The sequence below is a fragment of the Phalangium opilio genome, unplaced genomic scaffold, assembly GCF_054372755.1.
Source record: "Phalangium opilio isolate 3A_F unplaced genomic scaffold, DU_Popi_V2 ptg000650l_1, whole genome shotgun sequence".
Taxonomy (NCBI): Eukaryota; Metazoa; Arthropoda; class Arachnida; order Opiliones; family Phalangiidae; genus Phalangium; species Phalangium opilio.
The window spans coordinates 222,021-242,234 of record NW_028324245.1 but is presented as its reverse complement, the minus strand read 5'-3'; the positions used below and the strand labels follow the sequence as shown (position 1 = coordinate 242,234).

The 20,214-nt window shown below is 37.9% G+C and overlaps 2 protein-coding genes across 3 annotated transcripts in view; one reads left to right on the top strand and one right to left on the bottom strand.

Moving 5' to 3' along the window:
* The window catches only part of LOC149588409 (metabotropic glutamate receptor 1-like), a 28,409-nt gene extending 16,682 nt beyond the window's left edge, over positions 1-11,727 (bottom strand). For both annotated transcript variants that reach the window (XM_089862619.1, XM_089862621.1), the window contains exons 1-2: positions 11,499-11,727; positions 10,780-11,382 (exon numbers count right to left, since the gene is read on the bottom strand). In XM_089862619.1, coding sequence (XP_089718745.1) covers positions 10,780-11,382; positions 11,499-11,727 — 832 coding nt within the window. The remainder of the gene's footprint in view (positions 1-10,779; positions 11,383-11,498) is intronic.
* A 52-nt stretch (positions 11,728-11,779) lies between these two features.
* The window catches only part of LOC149588406 (popeye domain-containing protein 3-like), a 48,641-nt gene continuing 40,206 nt past the window's right edge, over positions 11,780-20,214 (top strand). The window contains exon 1 of the mRNA XM_089862657.1: positions 11,780-11,919. The gene's annotated coding sequence lies outside the window, so the exon portion shown is untranslated. The remainder of the gene's footprint in view (positions 11,920-20,214) is intronic.

Below are 20,214 nucleotides of genomic sequence, written 5' to 3'. Positions count from 1 at the left end.
GACTCAATCGCGATCGACCGAAGTAAAGTTCTTGTCCCCAATCATTGTAATAAATCTCGTATTTATCCCGAAATTTAATTAATAAACTATGGTCCCTGTAGCTTAATGTTTACCGTGCAAAATCCACCCAATACTCAATTCTCGAATTTAATGAAACAGGATTATCAAACCTGAATGAACCTTCGAGTCCTCGGGCATTTGTCCGTATAATGACTGCGTCAAATTTTACCAATACTTTCGTCTGTCTTTATAGCGAAACCATTCTGCGTTTATACCAGGGTTCATACAAACCTGGGAAAACTTTGGGTAATAAATATTTGACATTGCCTCCGTAGGATTAACATGGGCTTAATTAAACGCAATTTTGGGGGCTCATAACCCTGATATGGGGATGTCCTTTGAGTATGTTATAGTCCAATTTTTCACCTTTCCAACGATACTAAAAGCTTGGGGTTACAGCAAACAGGGGCCGAGTAATTAAGCAAAATGTTTGTTAACATTCCCTCCATAGGATACTCCTGGAAAACTCATGGAAATCGGTTTTCTAAAAGTTATATGAACCATGTATACGTCTTTCCGCTTAAATTGCTGACAGCTTAGGGCGCAAATCATTCCAAGTCAGATGACGATAGATATTGTAACTCGAACCTACCTGCGTGATTGGAGCTAGATCACCTATGTAAATACTAGGCTTAAAATATTCCGACTGTATACTAAGTACTTAAGATTATATGGTTTTAGGGTCTCGGTTTCTAATTAGAATTGTTCCCCCCCCCTAAGCACTCTAGTGTTCGCTTGCTTGCTTGCTTGCCAAATTCAATAGCTCCCTCCCCCCGGCCATGATATAATCTTATCTTCAAACTCGTTATGTTTAAAATCGGTGTTCCAGTTGATCCCCTTGAATTATTAGGGATGAAGTTGGATATGTTATTAATTTCTAGCGTTAATTTGGTTTGGTATAGCTATAGCCTCCTATTTATCCGGTCCTCGCGAACAGTGATTTACGCAATTGCTCTGAAAATGTTGCTATTGCAGTTTGTGATATAAAATTAGCTTTAATCCCCACTCCCGCTTCAGTTTAATTTAATTTAATTGAAGTTGGTTAATTGAAAATTAACTTATCGATATCTAGGACCCTAGGACACCAATATCTACGAATTGTAAATTAATTTCTTACCTAAAACCAAAAAGAGAAATTATTAATTTTTCGGATACTTTTTTTGAGGAGCATAAATTTGAAATGCCAAAAATTTTATTTGCAAAATTAATAAGGCGTTATTTATTGGGATGATGAGTTCTGAGATCTTTATGACGCAACGAATATTGATACTCGAACGCTGTCCGATCATCAGGCACACATACACACGCCTTATGATGGATCTTTTCTTTTTTATCGCGTCCCCATCTCTTCTAAGAGAGTGCAGTAAAATTCCCAGATGGCCTCTTTCCTTGAATCCTTCTTTTTGATATTAACTGTGGACGTATATGGTTACATTTTATTTCGCTATATGGGAGCCGTAAAAATTGGCTTCGATACGGTTATAGGGTAGCTTCTCATCGCCTTTTCCCCCCACTATTATCAGGTACAGTTTTTGCGATAAATATGAGTTTTGAAGATTAGTTTTTGGCACGAAACTTTTGGAAAATATATACGATCCTATAATAGAATAGCTAAGGCCCTAAGGGGCAAGAGGTCACTTGAATAATGACCGTATTAAAAGTTTAAATTTAAGCAAAATGGGTAATGGTTATCTACATATGAAAACAGCCGTATTTATCAAAAGTTCTTATAACTTTTTTAAGTTATAAGAAAAAAGGGCAACCCTTTTATGATTGAAGATATTTATTATTAGGTATTCCATTAAATTTTTCATTCCACCACCATCTTCCAGTCGCGAAGATGGTGGAGGCAATGTTTTGATGGACTGGAAAATATTTCGCCGCAGTCTGGCGAACGCGTTCCCAACTTTTGGAATGAGTTTTTCGCGCCTAAAAAAATGACATCTTCCTTTTACCAAGTACTGTACCTTATAGTCTAAGCCCAACAAAATAAAAAAGAGCGAAGGGAGCAAGGATGAATGAATAATTCCAAGTTTTGCTAGGCCCCTATATACCGGAATTTATATATATATATATATGTATATATAAGAAGGGAAACTTCGTGTATGTTTATTTTTAGAAGTCTTATTAAGAAAATACGTCAACTTTTGGATTCTTCAAGAACACTTTTTCCTCTTCTCTCTCTCTATCTCACTCACTTTGCTTACATTTCTCCTAACTGAGGATCTGATCCCAATTTCTTGTCATTTTCATCATCATTCTTAGAACCCCCACCCCTCTCTCTCTTTACCGCCCTCTAACGCAACTTTCTCATTAAAAACGTTCCGGAACAAATTGGAATGAAAATAAAAAAAGGAAAACGAAATCCCATTTCGAGTTTATTTCAAATAATTTCTTTCCATCTGTCTCTTTCTCTCTCTCTTTCTCTTCCCAATACTATATCGACCTTAATTTATTCTTAGCTTCTGATGAAATTTTATTTAAATGTACAAGATTTTATGATAATCTGACAAAAAGGAGACTCGACGATCAAAATGTGTCTCAAATGAATTTGCATTTTAGTATAGAGGGGAAACAAATGGTTTGAAATGGTTTTTTAACCTGTTCCAACGAAATTTTAGAAATGAAAATTATTAGCAACTCGGGCAATTTTAAGGAGAAGAATAGACACGGTGTAATGATTGAAATAACAGAAATTGAGACGTGAAATATATAACAAAAAATAACATCTTTGTCGTATATTTGTTTTTGTTGTTTATTGCAGTGGTTTAGCTTCACCTTATGGCGTTTCATAGTTGTGGAGAAAGCTGGGAAAGCCCGCATTAAGAACACTCGGTGTAACACCTGTTGTCTGGCAAGCTCGAATTCTATTAGATTTTGTTAAACCCTTACTGAGAATTCGTTATTCTTTATAACGTCCATTCGTTTTGTCTTATACTATATTTTCTAGTACAATATTAAATTTAATATGAGATGCCGAAATTTAAAGGGTAATTATAGGGCCGAAATACAATTTAATGCATGGTTCTATGGAAAATCTATTTTGTATTTCAGTCTTATTATTACTACCATATATTTCACCTCATTCGTAAGCTAGACTTTAGTAAATTCGTCTATAGCCTACTCTTTCTATCTTTATTCTTCTTAAATCGAACCAACGGAAAAGCATCTGAGAATTTGGAGAGTTAAATGGGTTCTCGTTAAGGGCCAACGCCGGCTTTACACAGGCAACCCCTTTCCTTTTCTTTAATATAATCGTTTTAAATCGTCTAGAAAGTTATTTCTTCCGGTTTCGGTTTTTACTTAAATGGAAAGAAGGAAAGAGAGAGCTATAGGCCTAGTTGAGAGCTAGGAACTTCTTCTTGAATAACCATGCAAATATAAGCGGGGAGTCCATAACGTTTTAGGAGACCATGCAGTAAAGCGGCCGCGTAACCCTAAAAAGAAAACGTGGGGAATCAAGAGTATAATAGACCAGGGTGAATAAGGTTGATGGGGTCGACTAAACCCCTTACACCTAGAAAAGTTCGCCCTACGCATTTTTTTTTGTTATCTCGCGTATGTAAAAAATTCGGGACGTTGGAGGGGCCGCGAGCGCTCCAAATCGCTCCCCATTAAATGAGCCGGAAAGCTTCTTGCATAAAATCGCCATTTTTTGTAGGATAAAAGAGCTACAGTAAAAAGAGCCTTTAGTTTACTTCATACCGAATTTGCGTTGTACCTAAAACGTTAGTAGTAACTCGGGTTATAGTATAACCATGCAGGGATGAGTTGAAATGGAGTAGTATTGCGAGCCTAGACTCCTCCCATAGTGGGTGAAAAAGGGCTAACTTTGTTCCTTCTTGTCACGAGCTACTATTTGCGCCCTCTCCAACACAAAACGTACTATTATCAAAAAGGTCTCGTGCTGAAAACTGCTGATTGCGCAACTACAGCCAACAAAAGTAGGAGATTCTCATTAGAGGGCGGTACTTTCGTGATAACCATGTTTTCCCTCCTTTCTCCCGTTGTGGAAGTTACGATGTACGGTTGTAAGTCTAACAAAGCGCGTGCAATTCTTCTTCTCCTTTAAAACTACTCCCTTCATAGTATAACCGCCATATTGCATTCTTTGATGGGAGCGGGTTGTACTCTCGTCTGCGCGCGATAGTTGACACTGAAGAGAAAGGCGGGAGACTGGATACCCGTGGGAATTTTTCCTTATGAACGTAGCAAAGTAACTAGGAAACCCAGCTCAGCTCCCGTTTCTTCTAAATTTTTCCTTCCTGACTTATCCCAAATGCAATTCGGTTTTATATACACTAGACCCGTATTTTTTTTTCTGACCATGTTTTCGTAGAGATTATATAATAGTAAGTACAGATAGGAATAAATTCTATTCTACCAATAGTATTCAACTATATCCAGTGTTTAAGTTTTGGAGGAGGGACGTTTATATTGGAGTAGCAAATGCAATCAGGGCTAACACGAGATGGCGCTTTAGCCATTGTTAACCCGGTTTTAAGTGGGGAATGCAATGAAAACTTTTATATACACGTGACTAAGCCATAGTAAAAATATTTCCACACCAAGAGGTGTCAGCGCTGAATGATGCCCGACCTCGAAAGGCCCGCTGGAATTTTTTGATACCCTCAACTATGTTTCTCCAGTATGAAACGCCTCTCCTCTTAAGCTGACCGAACACGTATCAACCATTTTGTCCAATGTCAATCACATCGGTGGTTGTTGTTGATATCAAGCGCGTACACGCAGTCCTCAATCTCATCAATATTGATGCTGTTTATTGAGATGGCCATACGATAATATTAGGCTTTATATGTCATGCATACTATACCGATAAGTTAAATCATAATCATTTGTGGTACCTGTATACGGCTGGTCCTTGTCATCTAGCCATAGCAATTGAACTAATTTTCTTAAAGTAGTCTGTTTTAAAACACTATTAAAATGACCTTCATACTTTGGATCCCAAAGTGGCCTGCGATCTAAATATTAATGTGGTATTAATTACACGCATATGTAATGAAAAAAGGATAGCTTATAATATTTTATAGAGCACAAGATCTCACGCAACCCCCCCCCAAAAAACAGAAGAACAGTCCTATAGACAGGGGCGTGTCAACTACGGGGGTAGAGGGGGCCTTCGCCCCCGCTCAAATTTTCAACTCTATGGGACTTTAACATTATGCCGCCATTTTGCCCCCGCTCATGTTGGCACGCCCCTGCCTATAGACACTTCCTAATTGGCTAGTTGTCTCATCAATCGAAGTTGATGTCGACCGCAGTAGACTTGAGTCTACTGCGGTCAACCATCAATATTGATCCTAAAATTAGTTGATATCAACTAATATCAACGAAAAATCCTTCAATATTGGCAAAAATTGATACGTGTTCGGTCAGCTTAAGGTTTAAGATGTCGTATGTTGACGGTTCAATATTCATGGGAGTATTTATCGTATTGAAAGAATAACGAGAACCAGTAAGGGTTTAACATTTGGTTGGGCAACTGCTACTATATTATACTTAGAAGCATCAACGTATAAAAATATATTTCGTTATAAGTTTGTTTTTCGTTTTCTGTTTTGTTTATTATCGGGGGAGTTTACGGTTTATATATCCCCGAATTGGCGGAATGCCCTCAAAAAATATAATACAGCCCCCCACTTAATGCGCTTATAGGATAGGGCCTAGTACTTCCTGCTTGTTTTCCCCCTTCTCATATTGGCGAAAGGACGTTTGAATTTGTTTTGAATTTGAAATTTATTTTGGTTCTTCGTTTCGCGTGCATCCTTTAATGTACTTTGTTGAAAAAATTTGCTCTCCATTGATCATATTAATGTATAACGTATTCCCTTTTCACTCAAAGTATGCAGTACACTAATACTTCAACCCGCTTAAAAGGCAAGCCCATGTAGTGTTTGTTGACTGACGTCTCAGATATTTTTACTTTTAACTTCAAGAAAGACCTATAAATTCTGGACTAGACTTGAATTTAGCGAGCCAGCTTGGTTACATAGAAATTGTCATGGAATAGATGATCCGATACCAATTTTTCAGTGACATCTAAGGACCATTTGCTTTTCCGCTCCTCCGTATCATTTTGCAGCTTTTTGAAACGATATAGACACGGAAATGTCCAAACCCTTCTTTTTTTCTTTACTCCTTTTGAAATCATGGGGGTTTTTCTGGATTTTTTTGGGAGGGGGAGGGGGTTGGTATCTTTCTGACTCTTTTTGGCTACCCTAGTTTCTCCTTTTCCAACTTTCAAAGTAAGAAGTAACAGATCTATGTATACTTTTGCTTTTCGGCATTGAAGACTTTCTTTTGAAAAGGCTGCACTCGCGTCTTTTTTACGTTTACGTGAAGGAATGCGTTTAATTTTCACTTTAATATTGAAATTAATCGGACTCCCTAACTCTTAACTATTATTAAAAAACCTGTTAATTATTCTACAAAGCTAGTATGCAGGGTGTTTTCCGCCTATAGGAACACGCCCCCTGTAATTTGGGATGGACCTTGCAAAAATACAATAACTGGCTACCAAATATTCATGTAATAATTCAATAAACACGCGGTAGATTTTACCCAGAAACTGATATGGAAAGTAAAGATCGAGAAATTCAGGGAAAATTCTGAATTTTTCTCTGAGACTTTTTTTGAGGCAAAATAACATGTTTTCCCAATAGAAAAACACGTCATACCTTTTTTATACCAGGCGTTAAATTTTTTTGGGGTGGGCCAAGTTTCTTGGGTTTTCGCATCTATAGATTTTATATTAAGGATGCCCGCTAAAGTTATAGTTTGGAAGAGAATGTTTGTATTTTACGAGAGAGGTTCTTTTTGTGGCATTTGTGGGTTGGAAAACGTGACCACGTTCACTACCGACTGTTTTTACGTTTATTTTCTTTTTCTTTTACTAGCCCTTAAACTCGATAATGTTTACTGATGTAACGTATTTTAAAATCCGCTTTTATACCTTATATCCCAAGAAAATGTTTTCTAAACAACAAATTTGTTTTTATTTTGATACAAATGTTAGTTTACTATCATTTCTTTTAAATTTAATTCAGGTCTAATAAATGTTGCAGAGTTTGGGAAACGTAATTGGGGTAGGGTTTTTATACGGATGGGTTTTTATACGGATGAAGTCTTTTCAACCAAATAGGAACTCATCATTGAAATCATAGCTGCCAGAAGAAGATTTCAATGATGAGTTGAGATGAAAATGATGAATTTCTTTTGGTTGGAACGTCGACTTCATCCGTTCAACATCATCAACATTTCTTTAAATAAGATGTACCCTACGCTCTATAGAAAATGAAAAACATTCCCTGCACTTTTCTCATATTTTATTTCCTTCTCAAAGAGGAACTAGATTCTATATCCTTCCGGAGTCTTTTTTTTAACGAACTGTGAAAGCCAGCAATATACCTAAAAATAAAATAAAACCCCATTTTTGCTACAATCCTTATATACTAAAGGATTTTTTATATATACATATATATATATAAATATAAAAGTTTAAAGAATTGGAAGTATATCGCAATATATGATCTTCATAAACGGAAGTAATCAGTCATCTGCTCGTGTATATATTTGTTGTTTATTATTTTGACTTAAAATTGCGATACCTTCGAAAGAAATCGCTGCGGGCTAATGAAACGTACGCCCGTAGTTCTTTAATTATAATTAAATTTAATATTACTAAAAAATCTAATAAATATATTTTAATCTACTGATAATATTTTAGTCAACTGCGTTTAAAAAGAAATCCATGGTTTACTTTAAGTTACGAGCTTCTTAGTACTCTATACAGACAGGAAAATTGACTCCGCGTATTTTTCCTTATTTCCTTAAACGAAATGAATTTATTTCCTCGCCAGTTTATTTTAAAAATAAAAAGGAAACGTGAGTACGTAAAGAAAATAAAATAAAATCAATAATAGAAATAGAATTTTCCATATTATAATCTCGGGACAAATACGTCGGTTCTCGTAGCTTTATTTCATACGAAACTTAATTGCTTTGCATCTACAACATTATTAAGAGTTATATTACGAAATGAGAGATGAATCTTGAGCTCTTCCAAGCCATTAAATATGAAAGGGTTGAAATAACTCACCACTCTTTTTATAATGTTGTGGGTTTTAGGTTTTCATTTTGGCCCGGGTGCATGGGGTCCCCTTTAATTTAATACCCCGCTCCTGTATCACTTTTAACTAATGCTCGCTCCTCGCCTTTGCCAATTAACGTTTAACTGGAGAGAGAGCATCCGAATAATGGACAAAGACTTGAAAGACCGCGCGACCACCGAGCGAGTAAGGAAAAAATAATAAAAAAAAAGTTCGGACCGCAATTATGGTACTTCACTTTGGCAATTTGCCTTCTCCTCGATTATAGCTTAGCTTCAACGTCTCCTATCTCCTCCGTTATAGAAGGAGGAAAGGAAAGGAAAAAAATACCGCGTAAAGGATGTTGTTAGAAGGAAGATAGGGACATGCAACTAGCTCGCCACAAATTGTAGGACAGAAGTATGTTAGTTTGAAATAAATATTATGAGGAGTGAAGCAAAACTCGAGTGGAAATGAACATGGGAGATATGGCTCCACAATCATTCCTATTTAGTATTAGCTTTATGTATTCCTGCTTTAATTAATTGACTTCTGTTAAGAATAGGGTCTTCCCATTTGTTGGACCGTCAACTTCTCTTTCTGTGTGTGTATATATCTCTTCTTCGGGTCTAGTTAGATTGTCAGGGTTTGACTTTGATCAAGCTTATCAAACTCCTTTAGTCAGTGGGACTTGTCACTGTTAAGAGAGGCGGGTTTCCGTGACGCGTAGGACGAATCTGGTCGTAAATGAGGCGATGGGAGAGAAAGTGAGATAGAAGATGGGTCCGCGGCCATAGTTCGTGTGATCTGAATTCGAATTCGCTGGAGCTTGAATCTCTCTCTCTACCCTTTAGGCTTTTTTCTCTCTCCCCCCTTTCATTGTCGTCCAGACTCTATCTACCCATTTCTCAGCTGACCTATGACCGAAGTTTTGGTGGTTAGCAATTATACTAGGATAGGGTTACGCCGCATCAAGAGAGATAGAAAAAATATATAGCGGGAAATGCATGGGCCTTACAACAGGGTGGGTTTTCCGCTCTAGACTATGAGGTCTATTGGCTTCTATACTGCAGAATCTGATCCTTGGCGACTGAAGCAGCTAGCGTCCTAGCTCGCCCACTGTCCAATCTATTATTACTCGAGAAGGGGTCACTAAGACCATGTTTTCCATTACCGAGGGTAATCCACTATACTACTTCTTATATATCCACCGTGACGGCCTGCGAAGATATAAAACTTGTCGCTGATGCGGTTTGCTATATCCTAGATATCCTGTATACCATCGACTCATTGCCAACTTTTATGAGGCGCACAGAATACGTAAAAATGAATGCCTACTAAATGAAAGAGGGCATAATAATACCCTGAAAACCTTTCAATTAACTTAAAGTAATTAAATCAATTTATAATAAATACTAGCCTAGCTACCGGCGTTAGGTTAATTGTGACTGCGCATGACAACCAAAGAAAAAAGCCACTAAAAATAATTGTCATTTATTATAATAATAGCAGCACTCCTTTTCTTTCATCTCTTTGTCTTAAGTTTAGTTTGGAAGTTTGTGGATTTTGAAAAACCATTGGATAAATAGTTTCGGGTAAAATTCCAAGGAAACTTTTAAGGGTAATTTATTTTGGACGGACCCTGTTTGAAGATAATCGGAGCTATCGACGCTTACGGACTTCTTTCACCTTTTAAGAAACTATATTTTAGTTTAACTTTTAAAGGAGTCCTTGGAATTCTACTTTGAATTTTTTTTTTTTCTTTGAAGACCGGGAGAGCTTATCTTTAAGGTTTTAGAAAATCCGGAGAATTTAAAAGAAAAAATGTGATAGTGCATGAGAAAGTATATATATCGGTATATAACTCTTTGCCCCAAAATATATTTGGGCTTGCTTTAATATTTTTGGTTTTGCTATAGATAAAACCGTAATCCGTAACAACGTCTAAAAGGTGCCTGAATAAGTAATGATTAATGAAGTATAACCCTTAAATATTAAATATTAAAGACGATTTAAGTTTTAAATTATTTAAACGGATAAAGTATATACAATATAACTCTGTACATTTTAAAAGTACTCGGCTTTATCCCCCCGGGGGTGGGGGGTTTGATTATTATGTTATTGTTTTATTAAAAATTCCTCGGAATAATTGCTTTTTTAATAAGTAAGAAAAACCTTGTGTTCTTTATTTCAGCAAAAAAAGATAATACTATAATACCCTCTTATTTATTCTGGAATCTTAACTAATCCTACAACTGTATTATTTGCACCATAAAAGGCATAACATATGAAGTAGCGTTTGCATCTTAAGAGCGAAAGATATTTGTTACTGTACCAACAAGCCTCGAATCGATCGCGAGGGGATGTTGTTGCATTCAAGGCGGTCTCTTTATACTCGACTATGTTTATTTGATTCTCGGAATCTGTTTCTTTGAAAGAAATGTCGGTGTATGTTTGTTTTCCTTGGGAAATAGTGTTACGTCGAGGATGAAACAAATGCAACAGATCAAAGGGAATAGTAAACTCTTTGATGGGAATAACAGTGATTGCGTTGGTAATTTGCACGGATAGATATAAAATATTCAGAGTGTAAAAGGGGGATACTTACCGTCAGTGTGTACGGTGGAGATGTACGTCCAGTTATATTTCCTGACTATGTCTATCATGACTTGAGCTTGGAAAAAGTCCGATGGGACGACGCGCATAAAGTACTTGTAAAAACTCTTGTCGCTCAAGTCGCGCGAAGTGGCCGAATAACCGATTTGCGGTATGTTAAAAAGTTGCAACAAATTTTGCACTTGAATGGTAGTGGTGCTGGAACCGGGTCCGATGACCCCTACCAAGTTTTTGACCCTTCGCGCCGATTTGGGACATAGGGTGGCGTTTTCGGAGCGAGCTCGCGAGGCGGCGGTGGAATTGTCGCCCGGGACCGAGGACGGGGCATCCTCGTTGGGCGCGATGGCGTCGCGTATAAATTCGATGCTTTGTTCGAGGGCGGTCGGCGAGTACCAGCAAGAATCGCGGATCTCGATGCCCAGCGTGATGTTGGGCAGTAACGAATCTTTCTTGTTGATGTCGTCGATTGTTTGAAAAGCGGCTTCTACTCGCTGGATACCGTATTGCTCTCGTATCTCGCCGCACGTTCGAGTTTGCGCTTGCTTCGGCGAAGGGGGCAAGTGGACCGAGAACAGGGCCCCGATCATTATGTCACCTGAAATTAAAAGAGAAACCATTTCATTTCACCATGCACCATAATTAATTAAAGGCTAAAGCTAATGATGGCACTTTAACGGATGTATTTCTTTATTTATTTTCAGATTGTTGTACCTGGAACTGAAGCGATGAGTCTTCTGTCCGAACCGGAAAACTCTTGGGCGACTGTCGCGGGCAATTGCGAAGCCGTCACGAGCAGGAAGAATCCCACCCGGAAAAGGAGCGTGACGACGGTATGGCTGAGTGGTGTCCAATCTTTCTTCCTGGTCTTCTTGCGTCCCGTAGTCGGGCAGCAGCGACGGCAGCGGCTCGCACCGTGGAGCCCTCCTCGCCCTAGACGCATCTTCCATGGATATTGAACCGATGACCGCAGCGACTCTGCCACCGATGAACACCACCGGGACACCTCGACTTCCTGTTTCGCCGCTCCTCCCGATGATCTAGGAGGACAACTACCCGTGAAGACCGATCAAGCCTAATCATCGTCCACCAACAAATTCGACAGACAACATTTGATGACCTGGATGAAGAAAAGGTTTGAAAAAATTTCGTTATATTTACGCTTTTAAGATATTTAAGCAAACGTGCATGGGTAATCTCTTTAAAAAACATCTAAGATCAAATTGTTCACATTCGTTTTCGAACCTTCCCATTTTTTTAAAACGTTATTTCTTAAGCAAGGGGAATTCAAATGCATTACAAAGAAACTGATGTAGATGCGTCCCGCGTCTTAATTCCATTCGCAAAATTACTCCACTATACCCTGATAACCTTTCACCCCACAGATAATATTTCTAGTTCTTATAGTTCTAAGGAATCCAAGCCTTTTAAGATATCAGGGTTTTAAAACTAAAATTAAGTTATTCATTAAATTCTCTCTGAAAGTTTTACGAAAAAAAAACATTCCTGACCCGAGTAAATTAAACATTTACTTTGTGGTTTTAAAAAATAAGATGAAAAGAGAAAATTTTTGGGGATCTATTCCGAGATGAAGATCTCAATCTTTACAAAGCTTCCTCGGATGCCCGGAGGTTTTTATGAAGGAAAAAAAATAATTCTTCCTTGGTGATCTTTTATCTTTATTCCTTAACGAGTCGACATATTTCAGTCTTTTCTCTTTATTCGTTTTTCTCGTCTTAAAATTTTCACGAAAACCCTAGATGAATGATCTCTTCTTTTAAGAAAATTCATGGCCTTGAAAATTTTTCTCTGACGAGAAAATTGGAAACTGTTTATCTCGTTTTATCTAACAGAGCGTATAATAGGAGTTTATAGTGAAGGATGATGACACTCTTGATCAATGATTTACGCCGCACCTAATTAGGAAACGCTTTTCATTAATTTCTCTTATCTTTATACCGCTATGCTTATATCGCGCGTGTGCTCTTTTCTTTTTTATTCATTTCGTACCAATGATCAATAGGGATCAAAGAACACGTGACCTATGAAAACGCGGGAAAGTCTCCACGTGCGTCATACCAATCTGTCTAAAAAAAACAAAAGCCCGCCCGGTTATGGCCCCTATTTACTTCAGACACGTTAACCCAATTAACCCTTACGGCGTGTATTTGTCCACTCATTCAAGATAAACGCTGCTGGTTTATTATGGCGGTAGACGGTCACTGGTCAGTACAATACTGACTGACCTATTATTGGTTTCTATTCACCTCGCTCACTCACTCACTGAGCGTCGATGTGGTTGAAGTTTTATGCCCTAACAAACGTCATGGTCCATTTTTTTTGTCCTTTTCCAACCTAACTATTGCCCGAGGGTTAAAAGAACGGGGTGACAGCTTCACTAATGACCGCTAACAACCTAAGGGAGCATTTCCATCGTTATACATCCTGGACTGTCCAGACGGTCACCGTTTGACCATTGGGTTAGTTTCTTTTCCTTTTTTCTTCTCTTTATACTCTCTGTTTACTTCTGATCGATTCGTAATTCATTGGTGGTTGGTCACTGGACGATATAGTTAACTATACCAAAACTTCTAAGCCTTGGTCCCGCATTTTCGACATAATTGGGTTCATTACTGAAGTATCTGAAACAACCTCAGGGGTTTTTTTTTTTTTTTTTTTTTTTTTGCTAGATATCCTTTGACAGTATACAGATGTTAACCCCCCTCCCCCTAACTTGAAAACGGTGTCCCTTGTACCAAAATCGGCCGTCGAAGTTAAATTTTCGACTGAAGAAACACCCTGTATAATTTTCGATACCTATATACATGCCTCTTCGTTAGTCCTAAGGTTTATAGCGAGTAGACTAATTAATTAATGTGTAAAATGGCGCGGAAGTAATTAAGAATCGGCCATTAAGTGCATGCTCGCTATCTTATGATAATATAATCGTATAACACTATATTCCCCCGAGAGAGAGTTGAACTATAGCGTATCCTAAAAGTAAGGACGCTTTCCAGCTGACGCTCTTTTATTTATTTATTAATACCGTCAGAGTGGTGTGGTGTGGGCCTTTGTTTTCTCTAATTTCTCTACCAATGGTTCTTTATTATATTCAAGGCTTATTGAAACAAGGCTAACGTTTACCCTTGAATATGTATGAAAGACTGGACTTAACTAATTAAATTCATTCATTTCGTCGCTGCCCCTTATATAACTAAAAGAAATACCCTGGGAAACTCTGTAATATTCGGTTACGGTTCTCAATTAGGAATGCATACAGCTCATAGGAATCATTGTGTCCATTTTCACTCAACGCGTGTCTTGGCAAAGTTTGTGCAGGGAAAGCTTGACTAATCATTATTTATGTTGAATTTTACCTCGCGAATAATCTATTTCTCGCATTCGACCTCGCGTCGCTATCAACCAATGAAATCACAGTTATTAAGACGTCAAAATTCAAAGCTGTATTTTTAATTTAGACCGCCTATATTATATACTTCCAAGAAAGAACTTCTGATTCCATATATTTATATATATATTTTTTTTTACTTCGAAAGGAGAAAGATTTTTCATTTTCTAACGGTTGAAATTTGAATCTAAAAATCTTTCTTTTTTATGTATAGGCCTATATATAAACTTAGCTTCAAAAAAGTTTAATTTAAAAAATTTTAGGGAAAAAAAAGTTGCCTTGAATATCCCGAAATTTGAATTGAATTGCAGTGTTATAAAAAAAAATAAGAAATTGGACGGAACATTCTCTGATTAATTTCTTTTCTTCTAAATATGGGATTCAATTTAAATTAAATTATATTAAATGCGTTTAATTAAGTTATTTCAGTTTTTCCCAAAACGGAGTGTTGTAGTTTAAAACCATCATTAAATTGACCTAGAAATAATTATTTTCACTGTCTAGGGTAGTCTATTCCAGGAAAACAGGTTTTCCAAATGTAGTACGAACCCTGCATGGCATCATTAAAATTTTAGCCATAATTTGTTCCTCATCATATCCCTTTTAAAGTATCTAGCGCCCTTTCGAAATTTTCCCGGAATGAACAAAGAAAGTTTAAAAACGATCCTTAGGATGAATAGCGAGAGTTTTCCATCCTTAGTCTTATTATTATTAATAGACTTAATCAGAAATCGCTGCGAAGAAAATTCGGCGCTCGACAAGCAACATATTTTACAAGGAAACGAGGGTGTTAGATAAGGAAGGTTGAAAGATTTTTACGTTGAAAATTAGTTTAGCGAAACTTCAGGAGGTCCCGCCAATTAATAAAATATAATCTCGTTAAGACGTCATTAATACTTTTTAAATTAATTAGCTAGGGGATTGCTGAGCTTTTGCCTGGCGTCTTTTCGGACGCCAAACATTTATCGTTAAGACAATAGAGACTCCTGTTATCAAATGAAATTTCCTCAATATTTGCTATTGTAATGTCACATTATATTTGAAACCAAAACACCCTTAGGTCAGACCATATTAAATTTTCTTCAATCAAACTACATAAATTTTTATTTCATCATAGACATGATCCAATGCAAATACGTTTCAATATTTGCGTTCCTTATGCATATATATATATTTATATAAATAATAATTAGGTTACATTGTTTCTAGCCCGGCCCGCATTCTATAGTTTACCGCGCCTTCCGAATTCACCTAGGAGCTGATCTAATTCCTAATCCCCATAGCAGAACCAAAACCTGTCAAAACAGTCGGTGTTGCCGCTCGGTAAACACTTTCCATAAAACCACAAAAACAAATCAAGTTATAACTAATGAAGCGAGGTGGCCAGGTTCCGTATGCCAATATTTAGCGGTTCCTTCCGCGCTCGCGCTAACTCAACTTTGACCCCCGCCTCTTTCCCGTCACCCTTATTTGAATAACGACACCAGCCAGTCCAGTGTCACGGTCACTGGCGGAACCAAGAATTAAGCCCCATTGCTTCTGACGGCCAAAGGTACCTTCGCTGCCGGATTAGTAATTAATGTAAGTAGTTTGGATAGTGGGTTCGAACGGCGTGCCTACCGCCTATCGCTCCCCACCCATCTTCTAACCCTTTATTCCACCCACGCGACAGCCGCGTTGTCTCTATTTGTTAAGTTATTAGGGCGGAAGTTGACGCGGCCGAGTGAACCGGGACATAAAACATCTACACTGTTTGCTAGAAACTTATATTTGTTTCCTTTTACTCGGTTAATGAAATGAAACGGGGAGGATTTGATGAAAGTTTAAAAATTTTATAATAGACTTAAGCCGAGTGCATGGAGGGATTCGCGTACAAAGGCCCATTCAGACTATAGAATCAAATCTTACCTTCACGTCCGTCGGTGAAGTCGTCGCTTTGCTCGCTTAATTAAACACGTGCCAACGACTACGTAACGTAAAATATTCGCGGCGGGTTTAGTTTGAAAATTGTTTAATTTCGTCGGGGCAGTGACTGTTGAGATGGCGCCACCTTGTTAGCGCCTTTTCTTAGCCATAGCTCACTCGATCACGCCTAACTGACGCGTGGTTGAGTCAGAGTGAGCTACGCTTTAGTAGACGATATATGAAAGGTTTTAAGGGTTCTTGGCACGGTATTTTTCATTTTGGATTCGGTTAATTTAGTTGTTGGAAAATCACTTCAGTCTGAACGGGCCTTAAGGGTAAATATGGTGGCCCAATAGGTTAGGGCTGCGTATAATGAGTTGTAGCTAAGGCTTAATTTATATATACTGGGCGGGAAACCCTTTAACAATGTATTAATAAAGGCTTTCTCCAACGTATGGCCTCTTTTCATTCAATATGTAGCGTTCGAACAAACGAACGGGTCGAACCTTCCCGAGTTTTAATAGCTTTTCTTCCTTCCCTTCCTTTTATCAATTATTATTTAGGAGATTTGTCGTTAACGATGTCACCAGTCATTGCCTCTCCTTCCAAAGTTTCACCCTCTCTCTCTCTAAAAATCGACCAACGACGATTTAAACAAGCGTAAATTTTTAATTGATTTATAGAAGAGCTTAAAACCACTCCCCTTGAAATTTTACTTTACTTTTAAGGCTTAATTACTTAGATAAAGTACAAACTGTTAGTTTCTAAAGACTTTGTAACGTTCTAGCGTATTTTAATTCCCTTAATTTAGTTTAGGTTTATTATTAAATCCCATCAGTAATAAACGGCTTTAAAAGATTTAAAACATTAATTAAGAATATTGGGAAAAATATAAAATTCTGAAGTTGGGCTTTTTCCCCTGGAAACCGTATTTCCCTCTGAACATTGGTGCCTCGCACGAAAAACATTTCTACAGGCGCTCGTAGGAAATACATTAGACAGATTCAGCCTGAATGTTGTCTTCCCCATTATACATAAAATTTCCTGTTTTTCATGAATTTCACTGGTATTTAAGAGTAATTTAGCTAGAATTATTTTTATTTAGCTTTATACAGGTAATTTGTGATACAGAAACCCCCTGTGTAAGGTGGTACAAGCTTGGTTAATTCTGAAATCAATTTCTTGAAATGTAAAGAGCGTATTTATATTCATTATTATGTAAAGTATCATTTCTGTCAAGGCGTATAAACAATGGCCGAACTAGGGGCTTTTCTCCGAAGGAATTAACTCGTCGGTATCGCGCTTTTGAATAACTATCCGATTTCTACGAAGCTATTATGGAAAAAGGGATTATCCTTTTGGCCGTCCATATAGTATCACCTTTCCTTTACAAAAGATGTAGGAGAGTGAATGCTTTTCAGCTTGCGCCGCCGCCGCCTTTCAATGAATAGGAAGAACGAGAAGGATCTATACAATCTTTTCCGGCCATTGTTCCCCCCGTCTTTTAAAGGTGGAACCTAAGTCTAGAGATCCTAGGGGTTTAAGAGATAGCAAAGGCCCACATTTTTTCCCCCCGTCTCTCTCTTTCTCTAGCTCTTTTTGCTCGCAGAGAGTATAAAGTCAAATCTCACGCTCTGACACTCCAAAGCTACAATGGCAAAAACGATCTTCTACAATCCTTCCTCCGAGATGAAAGAGAAAAATATATGTGTATACAGGGTGTTTTTGAAATATTTATCAGAAATTAAGGGAAATCAATTTCTAATAGAAACTGTAACTGACCGATGTTGCATGCCGTCACGAAGGACATCGATTTCAAGTTAAGACTGAAGCATGTCCCTCGTTTTATTTTCGACTCCCAAAGACCTACACCCTGTACAGAAAGATATAGAAACGACCTCTAGGAAAGAAATCCTTATTTTTCTATCTAAAAACTTACTTTTTCATTCGCCTTCTTCAACTAAGTCTATAGTAACCTTCTTTTCGTATAATACCACAGGCGTTTTAAAAAAAACTTGGCTAAAATAAAAATGCCGCGAGCTTTTTTTCTTGCGGGCTATTCTGTAGAGTCGATGGTAAAATCAGTGTCTCTACGGGTCAGGGAAATACCGGAAAAGTCAGGGAATTATTAAGAATTTCTTCCCATAATTTTTGAACCAGCACCAGAAACTTGGGAATTTAGATCACGACCGTTTCTGTTAAACTGTTTCGATTTTCTCTACATTTTATTTTTATTACGGTGATTGCACGCTGGCTTTCTTTGGGGGGGGGGATCATTCTAGGTCTTTGATTTTATCGACGCGATGAGTCGTTCCCGAAGGTCACGTGTCTCGGAGTGTAAAAAGATCCCCTGATTGGATGTACCATAGCCATATAGTTTGTGTGGGATGTTGTTGTTAAAAGGTAGTGGAACCTACGTACGTATAGTTCTAACAAAAGTGGGTCTCCATTATCGAAGACGTGAACTATCAGAAAGATACGAGAAAAGTATTTCGTTTTTTTTTTCTATCCCTGGTTTCGCATCTTCTTTCTTTCTTTATACTCTCAATTTATTTTCGCCGCCCCCCCCCTCTTTTTTGGGGGGATGAGGGGGTTGTAACGGGACCGTACAGGGAATGGTTGGTGTCTTTCTATCGCTTTGTCGCCAATGTTGACTTGAAAAAAAAAAAATAATCAGAAGACAAAATTGTGGGAACGAGACGATAAAGATGAAATGATGGGAAAAGGGAGAAATTATTCTTTTCCCTTGTCATTTACCAAAACCCCAACCCCCTTCCCTTGGTTCGCCATGACTTTATGAAGAATGGGATGGCATTTCCAGCCAAAAACCCGTTCACCGCCTTTATTTTATTTTTATTTAATTCTTAAGGAATGTCCCTCCCCCTCTGTTCGCGACAAAATTGTTGAATTGACGTGACAGGGCTAGGGGTTTTTTTTTTAATTACTTTTGTTTTTACCTCTATAAACTTTTGCTATAATTGATTCCATTTTCATGAAACGGTGGTGACCTAATGATTCTCACCGTTGTTGTTAAGTCACTTTTAAAGTTCATTGAACCCTGTTGTAATTAGGGATTTCTCGTTAAGGTCACGTGATCAAAGTTAGAAACTCGAAGAATGCGTGAAAGGGGGCCGGGCGCAACTCCCATCACCCGGCCAATCTTCTTCCAATTCCAAATTATCCAAACAATCCGAATAGCATTCCTCTTGAATAATTTCGATTCTCCCAACCGAGTTCCATCCCCGAGCTACGCTACGTTGTTTTAAAATCTTTACTTAGACACAGTGTGTGTATACCCCGTCGATAGAGAACAAAACGGAACGAAAGGGAGGATATAAGAAAAGACGGTTTTCTGTATAACGATTCAGTTCCGGCAGTTCTTTTCTAATCCGATTTCTATTTCAATTCCCCAAACAGAGCTCGGTATGCTATAGAATAGACACCTCCTCCTCCTCCTCATTTTACTCCCTGGCCTCCGGCTTTCTTTTTATTCTTTACCACCCACGAGTACCGGAGAGGAGGAATGTCTTTGAGATCTTTTCTTGACGAAGGGTTGTCGATGTTCTGGTGTGGTTACATTTCTTCTAGCTCAATCTTTGTTTGCCCAAGGATAGCTCTTTAGAAGTAGTTAACATTGATTTCTCTCACTCCTAGAAACACCCTGACCTCCCTCCCAGTCCCTGTCCCGGACCCTTCGCTTGTCACTAGTGTACTCTTTCGTTATCCACGATTTCTTTTCCGTTTTCTAAGAAGTTCTAGCTAGGCCTAGCTTGAGACAACAAGTGGATCTTTCTCTTTACACAGTAGCTTGAGCGCGCTCACAACCTCTACGCTTTACATCACCGGTTTAAGTCCTTTAACGTTTTTTGTAGTATTTATCTCGTCAAGGCTTAAATAAGACAGGGATTTTCCCGTACCTACCTATATAAGGTATTAGAGAGTTTACTAAAACGTATCTTCCTTATTTACTAAATTCTTTTCTAAGTTTAAATTGCTTAAGAATCGGCGAGATTCTTATAAAATCCCTGTAAAGAAAAGTTATTCATGACCCGGAAGCATTTTTATAACCACTGTTAACGTATTAATGTATTTTAAAATTTACCTAAGGAGCTGGGG